At 48.1% G+C, this 19,969-nt stretch overlaps 2 protein-coding genes across 7 annotated transcripts in view; both read left to right on the top strand.

The window, feature by feature from the left end:
• Positions 1 to 19,434, top strand: part of LOC147445166 (glucose-6-phosphate isomerase 1, chloroplastic-like) — a 78,452-nt gene extending 59,018 nt beyond the window's left edge. For 4 of the 6 annotated variants that reach the window (XM_086527618.1, XM_086527622.1, XM_086527620.1 and 1 more), the window contains one exon: positions 19,270 to 19,434. In XM_086527618.1, the coding sequence (XP_086383744.1) occupies positions 19,270 to 19,419 (150 nt within the window). In that variant the 3' untranslated portion in view covers positions 19,420 to 19,434. Of the gene's footprint in view, positions 1 to 18,028; positions 18,059 to 18,100; positions 18,279 to 18,359; positions 18,871 to 19,269 lie in introns of those variants that run through there. The other 2 variants (XR_015190089.1, XM_086527621.1) reach the window with 2 other exon arrangements.
• On the top strand, positions 9,348 to 18,018 carry LOC147445167 (uncharacterized). Its single transcript, XM_086527623.1, has 2 exons — positions 9,348 to 16,900; positions 17,002 to 18,018. Exon 1 carries the CDS (start codon positions 10,289 to 10,291, stop codon positions 11,018 to 11,020), a length of 732 nt encoding a protein of 243 aa, XP_086383749.1. The 5' UTR covers positions 9,348 to 10,288; the 3' UTR covers positions 11,021 to 16,900; positions 17,002 to 18,018.
• Positions 19,435 to 19,969: the final 535 nt, after the last annotated feature.

Below are 19,969 nucleotides of genomic sequence, written 5' to 3'. Positions count from 1 at the left end.
AGAGATACCCACACGCTCCCGAAGGTTATCCTTTTACCTCGGGTGAGTGGGGGTTGGTTTCGACAGAGTGTGGAGTACTCGGGCCTCCCGAACCAATGCTTCATTTGCCGACAGATGGGCCATCTAGCGAAGGCCTGTCCATGGAGGAGGCGGCGACTTGCACCACAGCCTCAGCCCCAGCCTGCCAGGGCTGGCCCACAGCCACAGCCAGCGGCACAGCGCACAGATGCATAGCCACCCTCTGAGCCTGGGGCTCCAGCGGAGGAGGGGTGACAGCAGGTCCGTGGCCGACGACGCCAGGGGCCACAGCGTCAACCTGGCACTCAGAGTGGCCCTCAAGTGCCTACTCAGCAGCAGTGGGTTCCCATGTCACCAGCGTGTGACTACTATCTATCCTTTTTGTTGATTTCTTTCTTATTATCTATTTACTTTCACTTTTTGGAAACACCCCTCGGGAAATCTAAATGCCCTGCATTGCATAGCTAGTGTGGAACTGTCCAGAGGGAGTCCAGGCCTGAGGGCAAGAGAGCACTAAGGTTGGACAAGGACTATGGTTAGCCAAGTGGGGTCATTGACTAGCCAAAGTGGAATCCTTTGCTACAGAGGCTACATTTCAGTTCTGGATGTGGCCACAGTGTACAAAGAGGGTCGGATGACCTAGAAAGATATAATGGCAGCATCTCCTAAAATTTAGGGAACTGCTATTTTGGGACCTGAAAATGTCTTCGCGTCATTACGTGCAGTTTGACATGGGGATCATTTTGTTACTCTGTGGCCAAGTCAACAGAGGCTGCAGGTGAGATATTTTTAGACCCGAGGGTCTAAAGCGGGAAAATGCACAAATGAGTGACACTTGGCACTTTGAGGCCAGTTTGCTACTTATAGAGAAGGCAAAAACGTGATTTATAGTTGGGAGGCTCATTTTGCAAGTCTCTGTCACAGGTTAAGAGCTATGGAGTGCTTGCTTTCCCTCTTATGCACAGTGCGGTGCCAGGAGTGATGCCCTGCACGCTACGCACTGCCCTCTCTCTCCCCTTTGGCAGTATGATATGCCCCTCTAGTGGGCTCTTCATTTGACCAATGTACAGTTGTGTGGGTTCATGCGCGATTGCCGAGGCAAGAGCCTCTTGCACAGGTACTGGATTAGCTAGCGGCTAATCCCCCCGCAGGTACAGGTGAATTCGGAGAGGTTTCACGCCAGAAATCTCGTCCGATTCAAAGGGCAAGTAGCCCTACAGGTGCGGGAGCTCGAGGACTTGCTAGGGATGCGACCGGCACGCGGAACGGAGCCCGAAACAGTGAATTACAGCCTGCTGTGTATTTTTGCAGGTTTAGGGTTTTGGCCCTAAACGGACCCTAATACCCCTAGGAGGTTCGGGGACGCAAGGGGACCGCTGTACAGGCGATCTGGAGCATTTTCAGGGCTGAAAACAGAGAATTCAGCGTGCTGCAGATTCTCGCCAGGTTTTGCAAAGTGCCCGTATGCGTCGGGAAAGTCAGTCAATGCGTGGGAATACTGACCGTGAAGGGTTCTAGTACAGTTATGCTGCCGAAATCGGGCTGGAACAGTGGAAATTCAGCCGAGTTTGTGCGGGGCAGCTTGTAGGAACCACAACGTTTATTCCCTCTTTTGAACAATAAAGAAATACCGAAAGGGGCGCCTAAGTTAGGGGCCAATCTGGTGTCCGTCTACTCATACAGGTGCAATCTAGCAGCCTGTATCCCTCTCCCCTTTGTTGTGTCTTGAAAGTACAGGTAAAATAGACGACTAATAATGGGTGAAAGCTAAATCAAGGTTTAAAGTAAAGTCTACCGCCCTTTTTGGATTGAACAGGCCGGTTTCATGGTTCCATCGACGGGATTAAATCACTTTTTCCCATAGAAGTGAGCCTTGGTCAGTTTTGGGCTTGAAGACACAGGGGATCATAGACCAGACACAGGGAATTGTAATTATGGCTGACAGACCAGATGATGTGACTGAAGAGGTTTCCTCTTCACAGGGTCAACAGACACATGAAGTGGGTGAGTCCTCAAGACCACCACAGACAGATGACGATATATTCAGGACCCAGTTGGCTACTGCTGTGGCTATGTTCACACAAGTAATGCAAAACCCGAGGTTTTTAGCCTTTCTGCAACCTCCTGTTCCGTCTCAGCAAGTTGGGTCACTGGATCATATTCAAAAGCCTGTTAAGGCTCGAGCACAGGTGATTCATACCGCACAGTCAATGGAAACACCTGTACACTTGACGGAGAACATGCAGTCTCCACAACGTATGCCTAAGGTGCAAGAACAGGTGGCTGAGATGCCAGTTTTTCAAGCTGTACCAATTCAGCCCGCCACCTTTCAGCAGCCTATAGCTGGTTCTAATGGGCAGGGAAGCAACTTACAGGCTATGCAACAGGTCTTCCCACCACCTTCAGTACACCCTGGCTATTTTGGAGGTGGATCCGTATTCCAAAGCATGGCTGGTCATGCATCTGGAAATCAGTTTTATACGCCAGGAACAGTGTTTGCGGGTGCTCAAACGATGATGCCTAACCCCATGTACAGTGTCATGGGTATGCAACCAGGGTTTCAAAGCACTCAGGGACAATTTGGGATGCCACAAGCAAATTTTGGTATGGCTGGAATTACAAATCAGCAGCCAAATATGGCATTTCCAGGTCAAGTTAATAGCGGCCAAGGAACACAGATGAACCTTAATAGTGTTCCCATGTTTCAGTCACTTCCATATGACAATTTAACGCCGCTGGAGAGGCCAACTCCGTACAAAGAAGGTGGCAAAGGAGTGTCATTCACGACCTTTACAGGGTTTGATGACAGGAAGAAGGCTCTTTCATTCCTCCAGCAGTTTGACAAGGCCTATGCAGGGGGAAACTTTACAGAGGCTTCAAAGGTCCGCAAGGCAGCCACTTTCTTGACAGGGAATGCGGGACAATGGTGGACAACTTTATTGCTTCAAGGGCAAGCTCCGTCCACATGGATTTACTTCAAGCAGATTTTTGCAGCAGCATGGTTATCTGATGATTTCGAAGCAGATGTCATGACAGAATGGCACCAGCTTAATGCTGCCACTTGCAGAAATCTGGATGATTACAATCGGAAGTTTTGGAAAGCTCTACTTCCAGTAACTTCCTATAGGTTTGTGCCATTGACAGAACAGATTGAAAAATACTGTTGTGGCCTACCCAAAGGATTGAGAAAATACTGCACGAAGACAAAAGTCACTACTTTGACGCAGCTCATCGAGGTAGCAAACACTGGCAATGGTTTGCTCAAGGGAGAAGATTGTGAATTTAACACTGGCGTCAAGGCAGGATCAGGCAAGAAAAATTCAGCCAAGAAGCACGTTCCCAATGAGGCTCCTAAAGGGACTCAGGAGTCGGCCAACGCAGGGAAAGACAAAGCTACGGCTGAATCAGAAAAAGGACCAGCAAAGAAATGGAAAAGACGTTTTCCTCGCAAGTCAGAAGAGCAAAAGAAGGTCCTGAGGACAGAGAACAAATGCTTTATATGTGAGCAGCCTGGCCACATTGCTTACAACTGTCCTACAAAGAAAAGGCCAGCTGATTCTGAAGACAAGGAAGACAAGAAAGGAAAGAAGCCCATGGCTGGTCTAGTGCCAGATATGGTGGGCGACAAGCCAAATTCAGATGCAAGTGAGCTTTGCAGAGCATGGGGAAAGGTTAGGGATCAAACAGTGCTTATCTTCTTTGATCCAGGTGCCAAAGCCAACTTTATTTCCCCAGAATTGGCTTCAAAGTTGGGAATCAGACCTGAAGAGATGGGGTATACAGCAGAGGCAGGTTTGGCATGTCCTGGCCATACAGAGGCTGTGACACCCATCATTGGAAAGTTGCGTCTACATATCCAGTCCTATGTAGATGCTGAAGAATTTTACATCATGCCACTGGATGGATGTGATGTGTTGTTAGGTATTCCTTGGTTATTTCGTGTACAGGGAATCATGGATGCCTACAACAAAAAGATCACTGTACAGAGCAGGGGAAAGACTCACATTCTGGATGTAAAGCTTAAAGGGGAGTCTATTCCTACTGTATCAGCTTCTGCTATTACTTCTGTAATGAAAAAGCATCTTTCTGCGTACTTGGTTTTTGCACGTGAAGTGTCAGATTGTGATGAATCAAATTTATCTGTGCTAGATAAAGAAAGGTCAATGTTTTTACAACAGTATAGTGACTGTTTTTCCGATTCATTACCGTCTCAATTACCGCCAAAGAGACCCGAGGACCATGCGATAGATTTGGTGCCAGGCTGTAGCCCACCAAATAAGCCTCCGTACAGGGTTAGTGCGGCTCAGCAGAAAGAGATAATGGCCCAAGTACAGGAGCTGTTGGAAAAGGGGCTGATTCAGCCCAGTTCATCTCCATTCTGTTCTCCAGTGTTGTTGGTGCAGAAAAAGGATGGCTCATGGCGTATGTGCATCGACTACCGTGCACTGAACAAGAATACCATCAAGAATAGGTTCCCTATACCTAGAATTGATGATATTATGGACAAATTAGAAGGAGCAGCTATGTTTAGCAGGATAGATCTAAAGAGTGGGTATCATCAGATCCGCATTAGATCAGAGGATGTGCACAAGACTGCTTTTAGAACAACGTTTGGCCTTTACGAATTTTTAGTGATGCCCTTTGGTCTCACAAATGCTCCTGCTACGTTCAATAGGATGATGGACAGAATTTTCCGTCCACACCAGCAGTTTGTTGGTACATTCTTTGATGACATGATAGTCTACTCAAAGAATGAAGAGGAGCATAGGCATCACTTGGCCATTGTGTTCAAAGAGCTACGCAGTCATAGGTTGCTCATCAATGCAAAGAAAAGTGAGTTTTTTCTGGAAGAGATTCACTTTCTGGGACACATTGTCTCAAAGGATGGTGTCAGAATGGATCCTGCAAAAGTTGAAGCGATCAAGTCATGGCCAAATTTGAAGACGGTGCATGATGTCCGAAGCTTTTTCGGACTATGCTCCTATTACAGAAGGTTTATCCGAAATTTCGCTGAGATTGCTTCACCTTTACATGCTCTTCAAAAGAAGGCAGTCACCTTTAGATGGACACAGAAAGAGATTTCAGCTTTTAATCTCTTAAAGGAAAAGATGACTTCGGATCCAGTCATTGTGTTGCCAGATCTTAGGAAGTCATTTGTGGTCCAATGTGATGCCTGCGGTAGTAGCATTGGTGCTGTGCTAATGCAAGATGGCAGGGTAGTAGCCTATGAGAGCAGAATTTTGCAAGGGCCAGAGATGACCATGCAGGTCTATGAGAAAGAATTACTGGCTGTGATTCATGCGCTCTTAAGTTGGAAACACTACTTGCTAGGTGCAGATTTCGTTGTCCAAACGGACCATCAGACCTTGCGATACTTCTTGACACAGACAAAGTTATCTGAGAAGCATATGCGATGGGCAAATATCTTGTCCATGTTCCATTTTCAGATTGTGCATGTGGAAGGCAAGAAGAACGTTGTGGCTGATGCCTTGTCTAGGAAGCCACAAATTTCAGCTGTGTCAATTCCTTATCATCATGAACTTGATGATATGAGAGAACAGTATGCAAATGATGAAGATTTTGCAAGGGTCTTCGAGCAACTAATGGATGGACAACGTCATGAACACTATCTTCTTAAAGACGGGTTCATGATGATGCATGGCAGATTGTGTGTCACAAAGCCATTGCGACACAAAGTTATGGAAGAGAGTCATGTCCCACCGTATGCAGGGCATCGTGGTATCGATGCTACAGTGAAAGCGGTTGAGACATTCTTCTATTGGCCTACATTGAGAAGGGATGTGGATGCCTTTGTGCGAGAATGCCTAATATGCCAAAAGGTCAAGTTTGACAGGCAAAAGGCACCAGGGTTATTGCAACCACTACCTATTCCAGATAAACCATGGGAAAGTATTGCTATGGATTTTATCTTTGATCTTCCGAGAACGCAGACAGGAAATGATGGTATTTGGACCATTATTTGCAGATTCAGCAAACAGGCTCATTTTATTCCTGTCAGGAAGAAGATAAAGCCAGATCAGATGGCACGCTTGTTTATGAGCAATATTTTCAAGTATCATGGCATGCCACAGTCGATTGTTAGCGACCGTGATCCACGCATGACAAGTTTGTTCTGGAGAGGTTTGTTTGAGAATATGGGCACCACGCTCAAATTCTCTTCGTCATTTCATCCTCAAACAGATGGGCAGTCGGAAGAGGCAAATTCTACTGTCCTAGATCTGCTCAAGTGCTATGTGTCAGAGCATAAAGGAAAGTGGGAGCAGTATTTGCCATTGGTGGAGTATGCATACAATAATACAGTGCATTCATCAACTGGCAAGGCACCCTTTGAGATAGTTGAAGGTGGCAAGAAAGTTCCTCCCATACTGCATACAAAGGACAAGATATTTGAAGCAGATAAGTATGTTCAGGACATGGATGAAATGTACAAGAAGGTCAAAGTGGCCTTAGAAAGGACTCAGGCAAAGCAAAAGAAAGCAGCTGATCGTCACCGTCGTGAAGTGGTATATTCACTTGGTGATTGGGTGCTTCTACGGTTTGAAAAGGCAAGGTTAAAGAAGATGAAGCGCAAGGAAAGACTGTTTCCAAAGCTCAGCATGCGTTACTATGGGCCTTTTCAAGTGTGCGACATAATCAGTGATGTTGCATATAGGCTGAAATTGCCTGACAGTTGGAAGATTCACAATGCGTTTCATGTGAGTCTTCTCAGACCCTATGTGGGTGATGTGCCAGAAGCTATTCCAGCTGAAGATCAGCCGGAAGTCGAGGAACTTGACGAGATCTTGGTCCCTGAACAGATTTTGGCACACAAAGAAAGGAAAGTGAAAGGCAAGGTTGCTAGGCGTTACTTGGTAAAGTTCAGAAACTATCCACCAATGGATGCTAAGTGGATGGAAGAAGGTGAACTTGCAGAGTCACCAACTGTGTTATCACTCTACCTGGAAGCCTTCGATTTGCAACCTACCTTGACCCCTTGAGTTTCAAAGGTACATGGATTGTCAGTGTGACAATGGCTTCTGAAACAAATGATGTACATGGTATTTAAAGTGAGCTCAAATGAAATACCTGTTACATGAATGTTAGAGCTGTACAGATTGTCAGTTTGGCAATTGCTCTTATGGAATGTCCAAAAGTTTGGTTAGTGCTATAGAAGTGAGTATTTCTTGTCAGTCTGTCAAGGATACAGTGATTGCTTCTATTAAGGAGTACATGTGTAACTGCATTCTTAAACTGTCGGTTTGGGTATGCTCGAAAGTGTTACGGGATCCAACGTGTACTATAAGACAGTGGCAAAATGTGCAGCTACCATTTTGTCATTGGAAAGTTAGTGACTCAAAGCAATGGCAGAGTGCGAAGCTACCACTATGTCATTGGGACAGGGTTCACACGCAGGCAATACATGAGTCGACGAGGTGTTGAATACACCAGGGTTGACAATGAGCATGTATGTGTCGTATATGTGTCGACATGTGTTGAATACATCAGTGTTGACAGTAAGCATGGACGACATAGATGCAAACGAGGACGTTTGAGATTTCAAGAGGGGGGTATGTCACCAGCGTGTGACTACTATCTATCCTTTTTGTTGATTTCTTTCTTATTATCTATTTACTTTCACTTTTTGGAAACACCCCTCGGGAAATCTAACTGCCCTGCATTGCATAGCTAGTGTGGAACTGTCCAGAGGGAGTCCAGGCGTGAGGGCAAGAGAGCACTAAGGTTGGACAAGGACTATGGTTAGCCAAGTGGGGTCATTGACTAGCCAAAGTGGAATCCTTTGCTACAGAGGCTACATTTCAGTTCTGGATGTGGCCACAGTGTACAAAGAGGGTCGGATGACCTAGAAAGATATAATGGCAGCATCTCCTAAAATTTAGGGAACTGCTATTTTGGGACCTGAAAATGTCTTCGCGTCATTACGTGCAGTTTGACATGGGGATCATTTTGTTACTCTGTGGCCAAGTCAACAGAGGCTGCAGGTGAGATATTTTTAGACCCGAGGGTCTAAAGCGGGAAAATGCACAAATGAGTGACACTTGGCACTTTGAGGCCAGTTTGCTACTTATAGAGAAGGCAAAAACGTGATTTATAGTTGGGAGGCTCATTTTGCAAGTCTCTGTCACAGGTTAAGAGCTATGGAGTGCTTGCTTTCCCTCTTATGCACAGTGCGGTGCCAGGAGTGATGCCCTGCACGCTACGCACTGCCCTCTCTCTCCCCTTTGGCAGTATGATATGCCCCTCTAGTGGGCTCTTCATTTGACCAATGTACAGTTGTGTGGGTTCATGCGCGATTGCCGAGGCAAGAGCCTCTTGCACAGGTACTGGATTAGCTAGCGGCTAATCCCCCCGCAGGTACAGGTGAATTCGGAGAGGTTTCACGCCAGAAATCTCGTCCGATTCAAAGGGCAAGTAGCCCTACAGGTGCGGGAGCTCGAGGACTTGCTAGGGATGCGACCGGCACGCGGAACGGAGCCCGAAACAGTGAATTACAGCCTGCTGTGTATTTTTGCAGGTTTAGGGTTTTGGCCCTAAACGGACCCTAATACCCCTAGGAGGTTCGGGGACGCAAGGGGACCGCTGTACAGGCGATCTGGAGCATTTTCAGGGCTGAAAACAGAGAATTCAGCGTGCTGCAGATTCTCGCCAGGTTTTGCAAAGTGCCCGTATGCGTCGGGAAAGTCAGTCAATGCGTGGGAATACTGACCGTGAAGGGTTCTAGTACAGTTATGCTGCCGAAATCGGGCTGGAACAGTGGAAATTCAGCCGAGTTTGTGCGGGGCAGCTTGTAGGAACCACAACGTTTATTCCCTCTTTTGAACAATAAAGAAATACCGAAAGGGGCGCCTAAGTTAGGGGCCAATCTGGTGTCCGTCTACTCATACAGGTGCAATCTAGCAGCCTGTATCCCTCTCCCCTTTGTTGTGTCTTGAAAGTACAGGTAAAATAGACGACTAATAATGGGTGAAAGCTAAATCAAGGTTTAAAGTAAAGTCTACCGCCCTTTTTGGATTGAACAGACCGGTTTCATCCCACGCGGAACCGTTTTGGTCCTCTTGAGCAGGAGGAGATTTCTGCACCAGCCCCCACCTCCACTTCTCCCTCGACAGCCGCTCCCCCCCCCCCCCCCCCCAGAGTTCCCCTCCTCTTCCTTATCCTCCCCGCCTTCTGCTCTCGTCACCTCTCCACCTCACCCCTCTACCTCTGTCGCCCCATCTCGCCCCTCTTCTCCTCCTCTCTCCCCAGCTCCTTCTCCCCCCCCTCCTACTCCAGTTTCACAGTTGGCTTAGGAGACCGGTCCTTCTCCGGCGGCTAGGAGGTCTCTTGGCAGCGCCTTTGCCGCGAGTCGCCTAGCGAGAGGGTCAGCCTTTCTTGCGGCCCCCTTGCAGATTCAGACATCCTCCCTTGCAGTTATCCCTCGTGGACTGACGAGCATTGACATCCAACGCCGCTGAGACTTCTTCGACTACGGGTTCACTCGTTTTCTCGGCGATTCCACAGCAAACCATGAGGCAGCCTGCTTCAGGGTCCATGTTTTGTTCCTCGCCGCTAGGGGGACAAAGGCCTTGGACTCAGCAGTTGGTTTCTCCTTCCCCCTCTGTGATAGGGCCGAGAGAGAGTGGTCCCTCGACTCAGCGGTGGGATGGTTCCATACACAGGTCTTAGAGTTCTCTCACCACATGGGAGAACTTGGAGTTACAGATATGCTGCAGACTATGTGGCCATTGGCCAAGTTTGCGGTGACACCCCCAGACTCAGCAAGATGTAGGCACATTGTGGTGTACTTCTTTGTTGATACGCAGTGTTTGCCTTGCTATGTATACATTCATGAGGACTCCTGGACAGACGAGGTTGCTTTACGCACGGCTCCCTCCACTTGGGCATGGGCTAGGCACTCACTACAGTCACGCCTATCTAGAGGACGCTCGGATGCGGATTACTCCCCATCCAAGCCTGCCTCGAAGATAGCCCGTCTTGCTGTCGCGGCAGCATCTGTTCTCTTTCGCTCCCCATGAGGATCGTCTCATGGAACGTGCAGGGACTAGGTGGGCCCCAGTTTCAGCGACAGCGGGGCCAATTGCGTCAGGAGCTTCAGCGTTGCCTTGTGGGAGGAGAGATTGATCTCCTTATGCTTCAGGAGCACCATCTGAGTGAGAGCCGCATTCGACGATGTGGTCAAATTTTGCGTGGACGATATGATACCTTTTGGTCAGCTGTTTTTTGACCTGGAGGCATCCAAGGTGGGGTATGTATGACTATTGCGGACTCATTGCAGCAGGCCATTGTGGGCAGAGGGATTATTATGTCAGGCAGGGCTCAGTGGATTACTATGCAGGTTCAGGGTGGCCTTGTGGGCTTCCTGAACATCTATGTGCCCAATGTGGCGAGTGCTCGTGCAGAGTTTTGGTCACAGATTGTTGAGTCTTTGCCGCAAGCCGATCATTGGTGCATAGGAGGGGACTTCAACATGTTGGAGGACCCTTGTGACAGGATTGGTGGCAGCCATGCTACTGTGCATGGAGTCGAGTTGGCTGCTCAGGAGAGGTTGTGTATGACTTTGAGGGTCTCGGATACATGGCAGTACTCTGGTTTTGTGAGGCCCTCAGACAGTCTTGTCTTCTCTAGATCGGACCGCAGAGTGGGAGGAGTGAATCTATCGCGGATAGATCGCTTCTACACCAGTGACCACTTCAGTGACTTGGGGGGTTCAGTGGGTATCCTGGCAGGGACTTCCTTCTCGGACCATGCACCAGTGATCCTCACGGTGGCAGACGGGCAGAGGATTGGGAGCACAATGCTTCGCATCCCAGAGAGGGTCTCGTTGGACTCAGCACTCAGAGAGAGGGTAGAGGCTCTCTGGACAGAGGGCATGGACAGCCAGGTTTCACCTGCAGACAGAGTGACCTCAGGCCTAGCTCAGCTTAGCCACTTTTTTCTTCAAGAGTCTTTGGCTTGCCGGGCTACAGCGAGAGAGGCGGAGTAGCGTCTCAAACGAGGCATTGCTTCACTACAGAGGATGCAGGAGCAACATCCAAACAGTCCATGGTTGGAGTAGCAGTTACAGTAGGCTCGACGGGAGCTTGCTAGCACAGAGGAGAGGCGTCATGAGTTTGCCTTTCACCGACAGGCATCTCAGTGGACTCAGGTGGGTAACAGAGTGACTGGTGCTTTTTTTGAGACAGTAGGACCTCGGCACTCGCATGCCAATGTCATTCACTTGAGGAGGCCCGATGGGTCAGTTGCTTATGAGCCCGACGATATGCGTGCAATTGTTACTGACTTTTACTGTGAGTTACTGTCGGCTGAGCCTCAGTCAGAGCGGCATGATGCATGCAGGGAGCAGGTTTGGGCACAGATGCCATGTCTTGTGACAGAGGAGATGCGCCAGAGGCTAGAGATGCCACTTCAGCTTGAGGAGCTGCACACGGCTCTTAGGGCCCTCCCTCGTGGTAGCTGTCCAGGTGAGGATGGGTTGACTCCCACCTTTTTCTTGGAGTACTGGGACCTGCTTGGCCCAGATCTTTGTAGTGCTTTTCAGTACATTTTGCACACAGGAGTGATGCCTGACAGCATGAGTGAGGGCCTGATCTACCTCATTCCCAAGGAGGGTGGCTCCTTGGATGAGATTCGACAGTGGCGCCCCATCACCATCCTTAACTCAGCCTACAAAATTCTTGCCAAGGCTCTGAGTTTGAGGATTCAGCCACTTTTAGAGAGCCTTGTACATGGGACTCAGACAGGTTTTGTCAAGGAACGTAGTATCCTTGACAACATCTTTACTGGGAGGCTTCTGCCCTGGCACGGCTCCGTGGTGAGGATCTTGTGATTCTTCTTCTCGATTTTGAGAAGGCATACGATCGAGTTGAGTGGGACTTTCTAGAGGGCACTCTCCGCAAGATGGGCTTCTCAGATGCTTGGATCAAAGGGGTGTCAGCTTTGTACAGACAGGCTCACAGTCAGGTGCTTTTGACAGGAGGGAGAGGTGAGCGCTTCATGCTCACCCGCTCGGTTAGATAGGGTTGTCCTCTTGCCCCCTTTCTCTTTCTGTTCTATGCGGAGGCGATGAACAGATTTTTGGTGTCACAGCAGGTTGGTCTTCGGGGCTTAGCACTCCCTATTCGGGGAGATGAGCTACTGGACGTTGAGTTTGCCGATGACTCAGCCTTGTACTTAGATGGCCAGGAGGCCAATCTTCACAGCTGTGAGTAGGCTTTGGAGACCTTCTATTGTGCATCGGGCGCACTGATCAACTGGAGAAAGACAATGGCTTTCTCGGTTGGTAGTACTCTTGTGCCAGATTGGATACCACGAGAGGGTTTCAAGTGGATTCCCCCCGGGACTGCAGTTCGATACTTGGGTTGTCAGGTTGGTTTGGACTTGTCTCCTGAGCAGCAGATTGCTCCTCTTCTCCTGTCCATCAAGAGAAAGCTGTTACATTGGAGCTCATCACGACTTTCGCTTGCTGGTAGAGTAGTAGTTGCCAACCAGGTGCTGTTGGCAACTGCACCTGGTTGGCGACTATGTGGTACATCACTTCCTACTAGATCTTCTCGAGTTCTTGTATCAGCCAGGTAGAGAGGCTAATTAGGAACTTCCTTTGGTCAGGACGTGACACTCAGATGGCCCGAGCCAAGGTGGCTTGGTCGGTCATCACGCTTCCTTGTTCTCAGGGAGGGCTTGGGATCATTGATCCAGCACAGCAGAGCAGAGCCCTTCTTGGGAAGTTCATAGTCAGAGGACTTCTTCCAAGTGAGGAGCCCTGGAAGGAGTTCTTGTTGCAGAGGCTTCGTGCCAGGGTGCCTCAGTCAGGAGCCCCTTGGCAACCTTCGACCATATGGATCTTTACAGAGATGCGCCGAGTTGGTTTGAGCAGGAGACTGGAGGACCGCTTCGCTGTGAGTTTGCTTCGTTCTTGGGAGCTCTTATGGCGTGGCCTGGAGCAGCGACAGCCAATGTGCACGGAGGAGCGCCTACGGCAGCCCCTCGTCTGCCCCTCATCTGGAACCCCATGTTTAGCACTCAGAGAGGCCACTTGGTTGGTAGTCGGCCTCATGTTTCCTGGGGTCCCATGGCAGCAGTTCCAGCGCGCTCTCTAGGTGACTGGCTAGAGTTCACAGGTTTGTCAGAGGAGGTGCAGGGTTTCCAGCTGCAAGGTATGAGAGGGATGCAGAGCATGTGTCAGGACATCTCAAGAGTCAGTTCCAGCTGAGTGGCTCACGCCTCTCGAGCCAGTAGCACCCCGGTGGATGGGAGCCTTCACACGACTGGAGGTTCTCATTTCAATCAAGGCCTGCTCAGAGACTATCCCAACCCTGTTCTTCGAGCTTCAGGGTGGGGGACGATTACAGCGAGTTGCAGTAGAGGCCCCGCAGGTAGCAGAGTGTTGTTTCAGAGGATCCGAGTTGTGGACATCTGTGGGAGGACTTGCGTCATAGACCCTGACCCAGCAGCTCTGGAGACTGGACACTGGAGGCTATGGGCTTGGGAGTGTTGTCCATTGGCACGAGTACAGTGGGATCTTGGTGAGTGGCTATGGAGGGACCCCTTCTCTTCTGCAGACCACCCAGGAGTCCCCTTCTTTCAGTACACTGTTCGACTTGGACGTCATATACTTGCAGCACAGAGAGAGGCCTGCCCCGCTGCAGCATATCATTGGCAAGAGGGCCTCGTAGTCGAGTTCTTGGCAGCCTTTTGGCAGAGGCTGTGAGACTCCAGACAATCGAGGCGTGTCACTTTGTTTCAGTGGCTGGTTGCACACAGAGCTACAGCAGTAGGGAGCTGGCTTGTGCATAGTGGTCTCTCGATCGCATGTGCAGCCTGTGACCAGTTGGTGGAGAGTCAGCGTCATTGTCTTTGGGACTGACCCTCAGCCCAACAGGTGTGGCTACGAGTTCTTCGACTGATGCCTACTCTCTCCATGGCTAGACAGTACACTTGGGGGGCAGCGGCTTGGTCCACTCTCACGAGCCCGGCACTTCAATTTGAGCTATCTTCCACCAGCAGGATGATAGTGATAAAGGGGGGCGTCCTACACTCCAGCCTGCTACAGAGCTTACTCCACAGGAATGGTGCAATGAGAGAGAGGAGTGTTGGGAGCTCATCAGTGGCCTGACACTTTCGTTCATCTGGCGGACCCGCTGTTTCCGCATTTTTGAGGCCCGCTCTGTGCCGCCAGTAGAGACTGTTCGTGGCTTTTGGCTAGAGCCGATCCACACTCTCAGAGGACATGCGAGAGCGCCGCGAGGCTTTCCTTCGACTATGGCGCCCTGGGCCTTTCTACACCATTGTCCAGGGTGTGCTCAGATGGCACTACCGACCACCTGTGTGGCTCTTCCCTCCATCTATCCCTTGATTTAGCCTCATTGTATATATGTTGTTCTTTCATTGGGGGAGTCTCCCCATCATGTTTGTTGTAGCCCTACGGGTAGCTTTCATTAACTAATAGAAGGATCTTTTTCTCGGAAAAAAAAAAAACGCTCCCACCATGGCTCCCGGCCTCCGCCCGCCGGTCACCATGGAGTTGCCCATTATTTCAAGTAATGGCCACTGCAGGGCCATTCCCTACACCGTCAAGGTTGCTGGTCAGGGGGCTGCAAATCTCAGCCTTCCATTTAGTAGCCTTTACTGAGCAGAATGAAGGTGTAGAGCCATTGGATCAAGGACACCTCAGTAGCTGGAAACTGACAGTGGCTATCCAATCAAAATCAACCATCTCAGCAACAAGAACGAGTTCAAAGCTTGACAAGTCTGCATGCAGAATTTGATGGAGTCGCTGAGCTTTGGTCAACTCGGTAAGCAGAATCAACACCTGCTGACAGTGGGCACAGTAGGAGGTGACAGTGCAGTATCAGACAAGTGACAATGTAGTTGGTCCAGTTCACTTTGATCCGAACCTATACTTCTCCTGTTGCTTGAAGCTGATGACGCAATGCATACAGGTACATACTTTAAAAAAACCCAATAATTGCGAGATCCTCCCCAATACCCCCCTTTTCGGCTGTACACTGCTCTCGTAGGCTGAGGCATCTACAGAAGCCACCTTTGCGCAGGCTGAGGCAGCCACAGAAGCAACATTGCCTCCCTTCGGCTTGTGTATCCCACATACCGTGAGAGACAAATAACCAGCGGCAAATCTACATGCACACAAAGGGGCATCCAAATCTGCTATGGAGAGAGAGAGAGAGCGCCAACTACAGTTGTTCTGCTCCCATGCAACCAACTTTCTTTTCTTGAACTCTGCCCCCAGCATCTACCCAGATTCTCGCCTTTCCAATGATTTTCAAAAATCGTAGGGGTGAACATACTACACTCGGTCTATTTTAAAGGAAATGTGTTAATAAGTATGACTCGATTCCCTTTGAACTTGAAGCAAAGTTGGTTTGTTTGGTGTCCACAGCCATCCGCGGACCGCGCCTCTGCAATATGCCCCTGCACTTTAACCCTCGTGAGTCCTGTGCCCTGCACCTTCCAGGCGTAGTGGAGTTCCATCGTCCTACCCTGCGGGTTGCCATCCTGCATCTCCTTCTTCAATGCACGACCACTTGATTGAGACTAGACTTAATACACTTAGAGATTACGCCCTCCCGTCTCCCATTTACCGTCCCCACTCCCCAGCATTAGACTTTGGGTCATTAGACTGTGCTCTCTCTCTCTCTCTCTCTCTCTCTCTCTCTCTGTGCTTCCGCCTTCACACATACCTATTACCACCTGTGTCTTTCGTCCTCACACAAACGACCTCTCTCGTGCGCCTTCGAACTCACACAAAGGGAGCTTTGTCTCCCTCTCTCTTCATCTTGTCCGTGCGCCATGTTCTCTTCCCTTCAACCCTTCCTCCTATCTCTCATTCTCTCAAGCACACTTCATCTTGTCCGCGCGCCATGTTCTCTTCCCTTCAACCCTTCCTCCTATCTCTCATTCTCTCAAGCACACCAATCAATATAGAGATTCTCTCTCTCTCCCTCAATCGCCCTGATAGCAAGCGTTCTCTCTCTCTCTCTCTCTCTCTCTCTCTCTCTCTCTCTCTCTCTCACACACACACATCTCGCAGCAGGCCTCATTGGCGTTCCTCTCTGCCTCTCCTGCAAGTTCCCCCACACACATGGCAAGTTGCAACTCCCTCTCGGCTTGCTCTCCGCCCATGCACCACTGAAAGCACCGCCTCACAAATAGACAGGCACACGTAAAAAGAGTGTTCATTCCCCCCCCCCCCCCCCCCCTCTCCCCCTTTACCGCTCTAGATTCCCCTTAATGCAGCTCAAAAATAACGTTTTGCTCACCTACTCTCCTCCAACATACTCACTGAGAGAGAGCCAAGCTTTGCACTACGTGTCCAACAACCCTGCGCTCCTTACATCCAAGCACCCGAAGTGCGTCCAAAGGCATAAGAGAGCGAAAGGGGTCGGTTAGAACAATCTAGAAGCCTGTGTCGATGGTCGGTTTGAGTCCTCTCGACCCGCCACCTGCCCCAAATTCCAACAACTTCTTCCCTTAGCAGCTTTGCCCAGAAGGCATCACTTGAAGAGCAGCCATCCCCAACCCCTGGCTGCTCTGCAAACCCGAGAGAGAGAGAGAGAGAGAGAGAGAGAGAGAGAGAGCTGGAGGCCTGCAAACCTCGCTCGTGCGATACAACAAGGAGAAGGAGAGAGAGAGAGAGCAAGCTTGCCTAGGCTTCTCAGCACAATTGTCCAGCCTCCACTGCCCACCGTTGCTCTAGAATCGACTGAGATAGTACATGCGGAGAGAGAGAGAGAGCAACGACGTGCCAACAAGGGTCCTCAACGCGTGTCGCCAAGCCTCACAACTCTCTGTTTGCGTTTCCCTCTTGGAAGTCTTTCATTTCAAAAAAACACGAGCACCTCATTAGGTACCGCTTTTCCACGATTTTCTCAAAATTGTCTAGGTATACCTCCCTGTTCAGTGATAATTATATCATTTATTAATTTTACATGTACTATCAAATACTAGAGCTTTACAATAAAGAGCAAGACAACCAACATGGAGACCATAAGATAGGCTAGCAGCTTCCCTCTAAAGGGATATCTTTATTAATGGGAAATTCTCTATTTAGAAGCACATGCACCATGGAGCGATGAGCTGACTGTCACAAAGTGATGATGTGGCTTCCCCAACTAGAAGAGAAATGATCGAGTGGACAAGAGAAATCGAGCCAACCAATTGAAAGAACTTTTGAAGCACCGGTCATGGACCCAAAACCCTAAAAGACGAAAGTTTGGACTCTGTGGGAAATTTACGTAAATCATGTTGAACTTATCTTTGAGATTTTAGAGTACCTCATAGGTTGACAGTATTTTGCGGAATGACTTAATGAAATGTGTACACTCAATTGAAAATTTTCTTGATTGAATTGAAAACATGTACTCTTTCATGTGTGTATTGTTAGAGACATGTAGAGAAAGATGAAATGTCTGCAACATTTAATCTGCTGAATGATTGAAACTTAGTGCATCTATACATCTGTTAGAGATTGGTGAGATTTGGATGTGATGGCTAATTGAATGAAAAATGAATGTGATTTGAACTTAGTGCATCTCGACATCTATTAGAGATTGGTAAGATTGTTAGGAGAAAGTTGGACTCACTTTTGGGCCTTTCAGTTCTAGAGAGAGAGTGGCGCTCGACCAATGAGGAAGAGGCTAACGTTATGTTGAAAATCGACATTTTGGAGTCGAGCTCTTTTAAAAAAAAGAGAGGAAATATTATTTTTGTTCATCAAATTGCACAATTTCACGCTTTCAAGGCATAAATGCCGTAAGTCGTACTAACTCTGTATCGAGGAATTTCAAAACTTTCATTGAAGACTCTATCTAGTATCTTTGTTCCCACCCAAATATGACTTTGAGTAGCTCTACTTCCCTCTCAAAACTTCTTTCCTTTTTCATATTTGCGCTAACCTTTTTGTGTATTCTTATGCACACCATGACTACTTCTCGAAGACCTAGCACTACCATTGACTCTTTAGCATTTTAAACAGTTATACTACAGATGATCAAGCATAGATACCATCTCGAATAACTATCGAAAGTTGGGTTCTATTGCAAACTAGGAGGAGGAAGAGGAGGCAACGCAATGATTTCGTGGAGGCTTTCAAGGGACAGTTAAAGAGTTTAAAGTGTGTGCACAAAGCAAGCGGGTGAAAGAGGTCCTCATACAACATGCTTTCCAGCATGCAGATTTAAGGTTGCAAACATCTCCTCCAAGTTTTCCAAGGCATCGACCCAACTGTAAGTTATTTTGAGCATCTCGCTTAGTGCATGATTATATTCGAAGGTTAAGTGGTGGATATCATCTTTGGTATGTTTCAGATATTTATCCATCGAATAGGACAGATTGGAAACCACTTGAGAGCATAGTTGGGATTTTTGATGCTTTCCATGCATTTATTGGTGAGCAAATGTACTAAGGAAGACAACACAAGGAACTTGCAGATAATGGAATTTTCTTTTATGATATGTCATATGTGGAACCGAGAACTTCCATTGGTTGGGGTCGTGTATCTCCTTTGTCACTTCCATCCTTTGACAGCAAGGATTGGTCCTTGCCAGCTTCGCAAACTAGTGAAAGATTTAGGAATAAGCTGTTTCAGGATATACAAAAGTCCCTCAAGTATTCAATTGCCACAAAAATAGTTCGGCTCGCACTATGTATGCCTCTTGAAATGTTTGTAGATTTTTTCTTCGATGAGCAAATAAGAACTACCACAACAATGTTCATTTACAAGTCTGAGAGATGTTTGGACTTTTTAGATGATAATTGGGATAGGAAACAATCACAGAGGAAAATATGTATTTTGCAAAAGAAGTCCATAATTTGCAAGTTCATTATAAGCTCTCAAAATTTCTTAGTGTCGTTTTACTATATTAGATATCATCTTCTTAGTGAGCAGCTTATTCCACTCGACCAAGATACAAAGAATAGCATCGAGAACAAACCTTTATCAATGGAGCTTTACTTTCAAGACAGCCTACTTACTGTGATGGAGACAATGTCAAGCACAACTCTTGCACAACTCAGGGTAGATCTTACATGTGAAAAACTTTCACTTTTGCCAGAATTGTATGCATTCAGTCTCAACAATAGAAAGGTGAGAAAAACTTTCACTTTTGCCGAAATTGTATGCATTGAGTCTCAACAATAGAAAGGTGCTTACTAAATAGATGAATTTTGATTGTCTTTAATACATTAAGAGAGAATCTAACTTTTTCTTCTTTTCAGATTCCAAGACGCAAGGAGAAAACAACATTGTGTAAGGAGTCACTCACAAATACACTTCACTTAATTGCTTCCACCGGAAGCTATGTCACATACCTTGTGCACGCAAAGAGCTTTGATGCCATGCAAACCATGATATACTCTTCAAAATGACTAATGCAGAGACATTTTGTGGTGGTCAAACAATGTTTCAAAAATGTACATTTCCATTGTCTCAAAACTGTACATATTGTGTTGTTTCTGTCAAGATTTATACAAGTAAATTGCTCCCTTTCCCTGCTAGTGTCCTCTCCCCCGGTTTGTGCCACTGGTCCCCTGTCCTCTCCCCCGGTTGCTGCCACTAGTCCCTTGTCCTCTGCTCCGGTTGTCCCCTGTCCTCTGCTCCGGTTGTTGCTACTTCTGCCACTGGGAACGCTGGTCGCGGGCATCCTTTCGCGTCGCTCGAAATCATGGGCCTCTTCCATGGCTTCCCATGCATCTTGCACCTGTGAAGCTTCCCTTTGTTCTTGCTCTTGCCGTCGACGTGTAGCCCATTCCTCTACTTCAATAGCGCCCGCATAACATTGATTTATTGCTTCTTGCATATTTCGAACGTCTTCTTGAGTTTGATTGTAGCGCTGCGTCATTTTGTTAATGCGAGCCTGTTCGAACTCCTCAGCTCTCGTCCCTTCCTCTCTTGTGCGCATACCTTGTGCACGCAAAG

Source organism: Adiantum capillus-veneris, chromosome 13 (genome assembly GCF_014529385.1).
Source record: "Adiantum capillus-veneris isolate H3 chromosome 13, ASM1452938v2, whole genome shotgun sequence".
NCBI classification, from domain to species: domain Eukaryota; kingdom Viridiplantae; phylum Streptophyta; class Polypodiopsida; order Polypodiales; family Pteridaceae; genus Adiantum; species Adiantum capillus-veneris.
The sequence above is the reverse complement of the archived record's forward strand: the minus strand, read 5'-3'. Positions and strand labels throughout refer to the sequence as shown.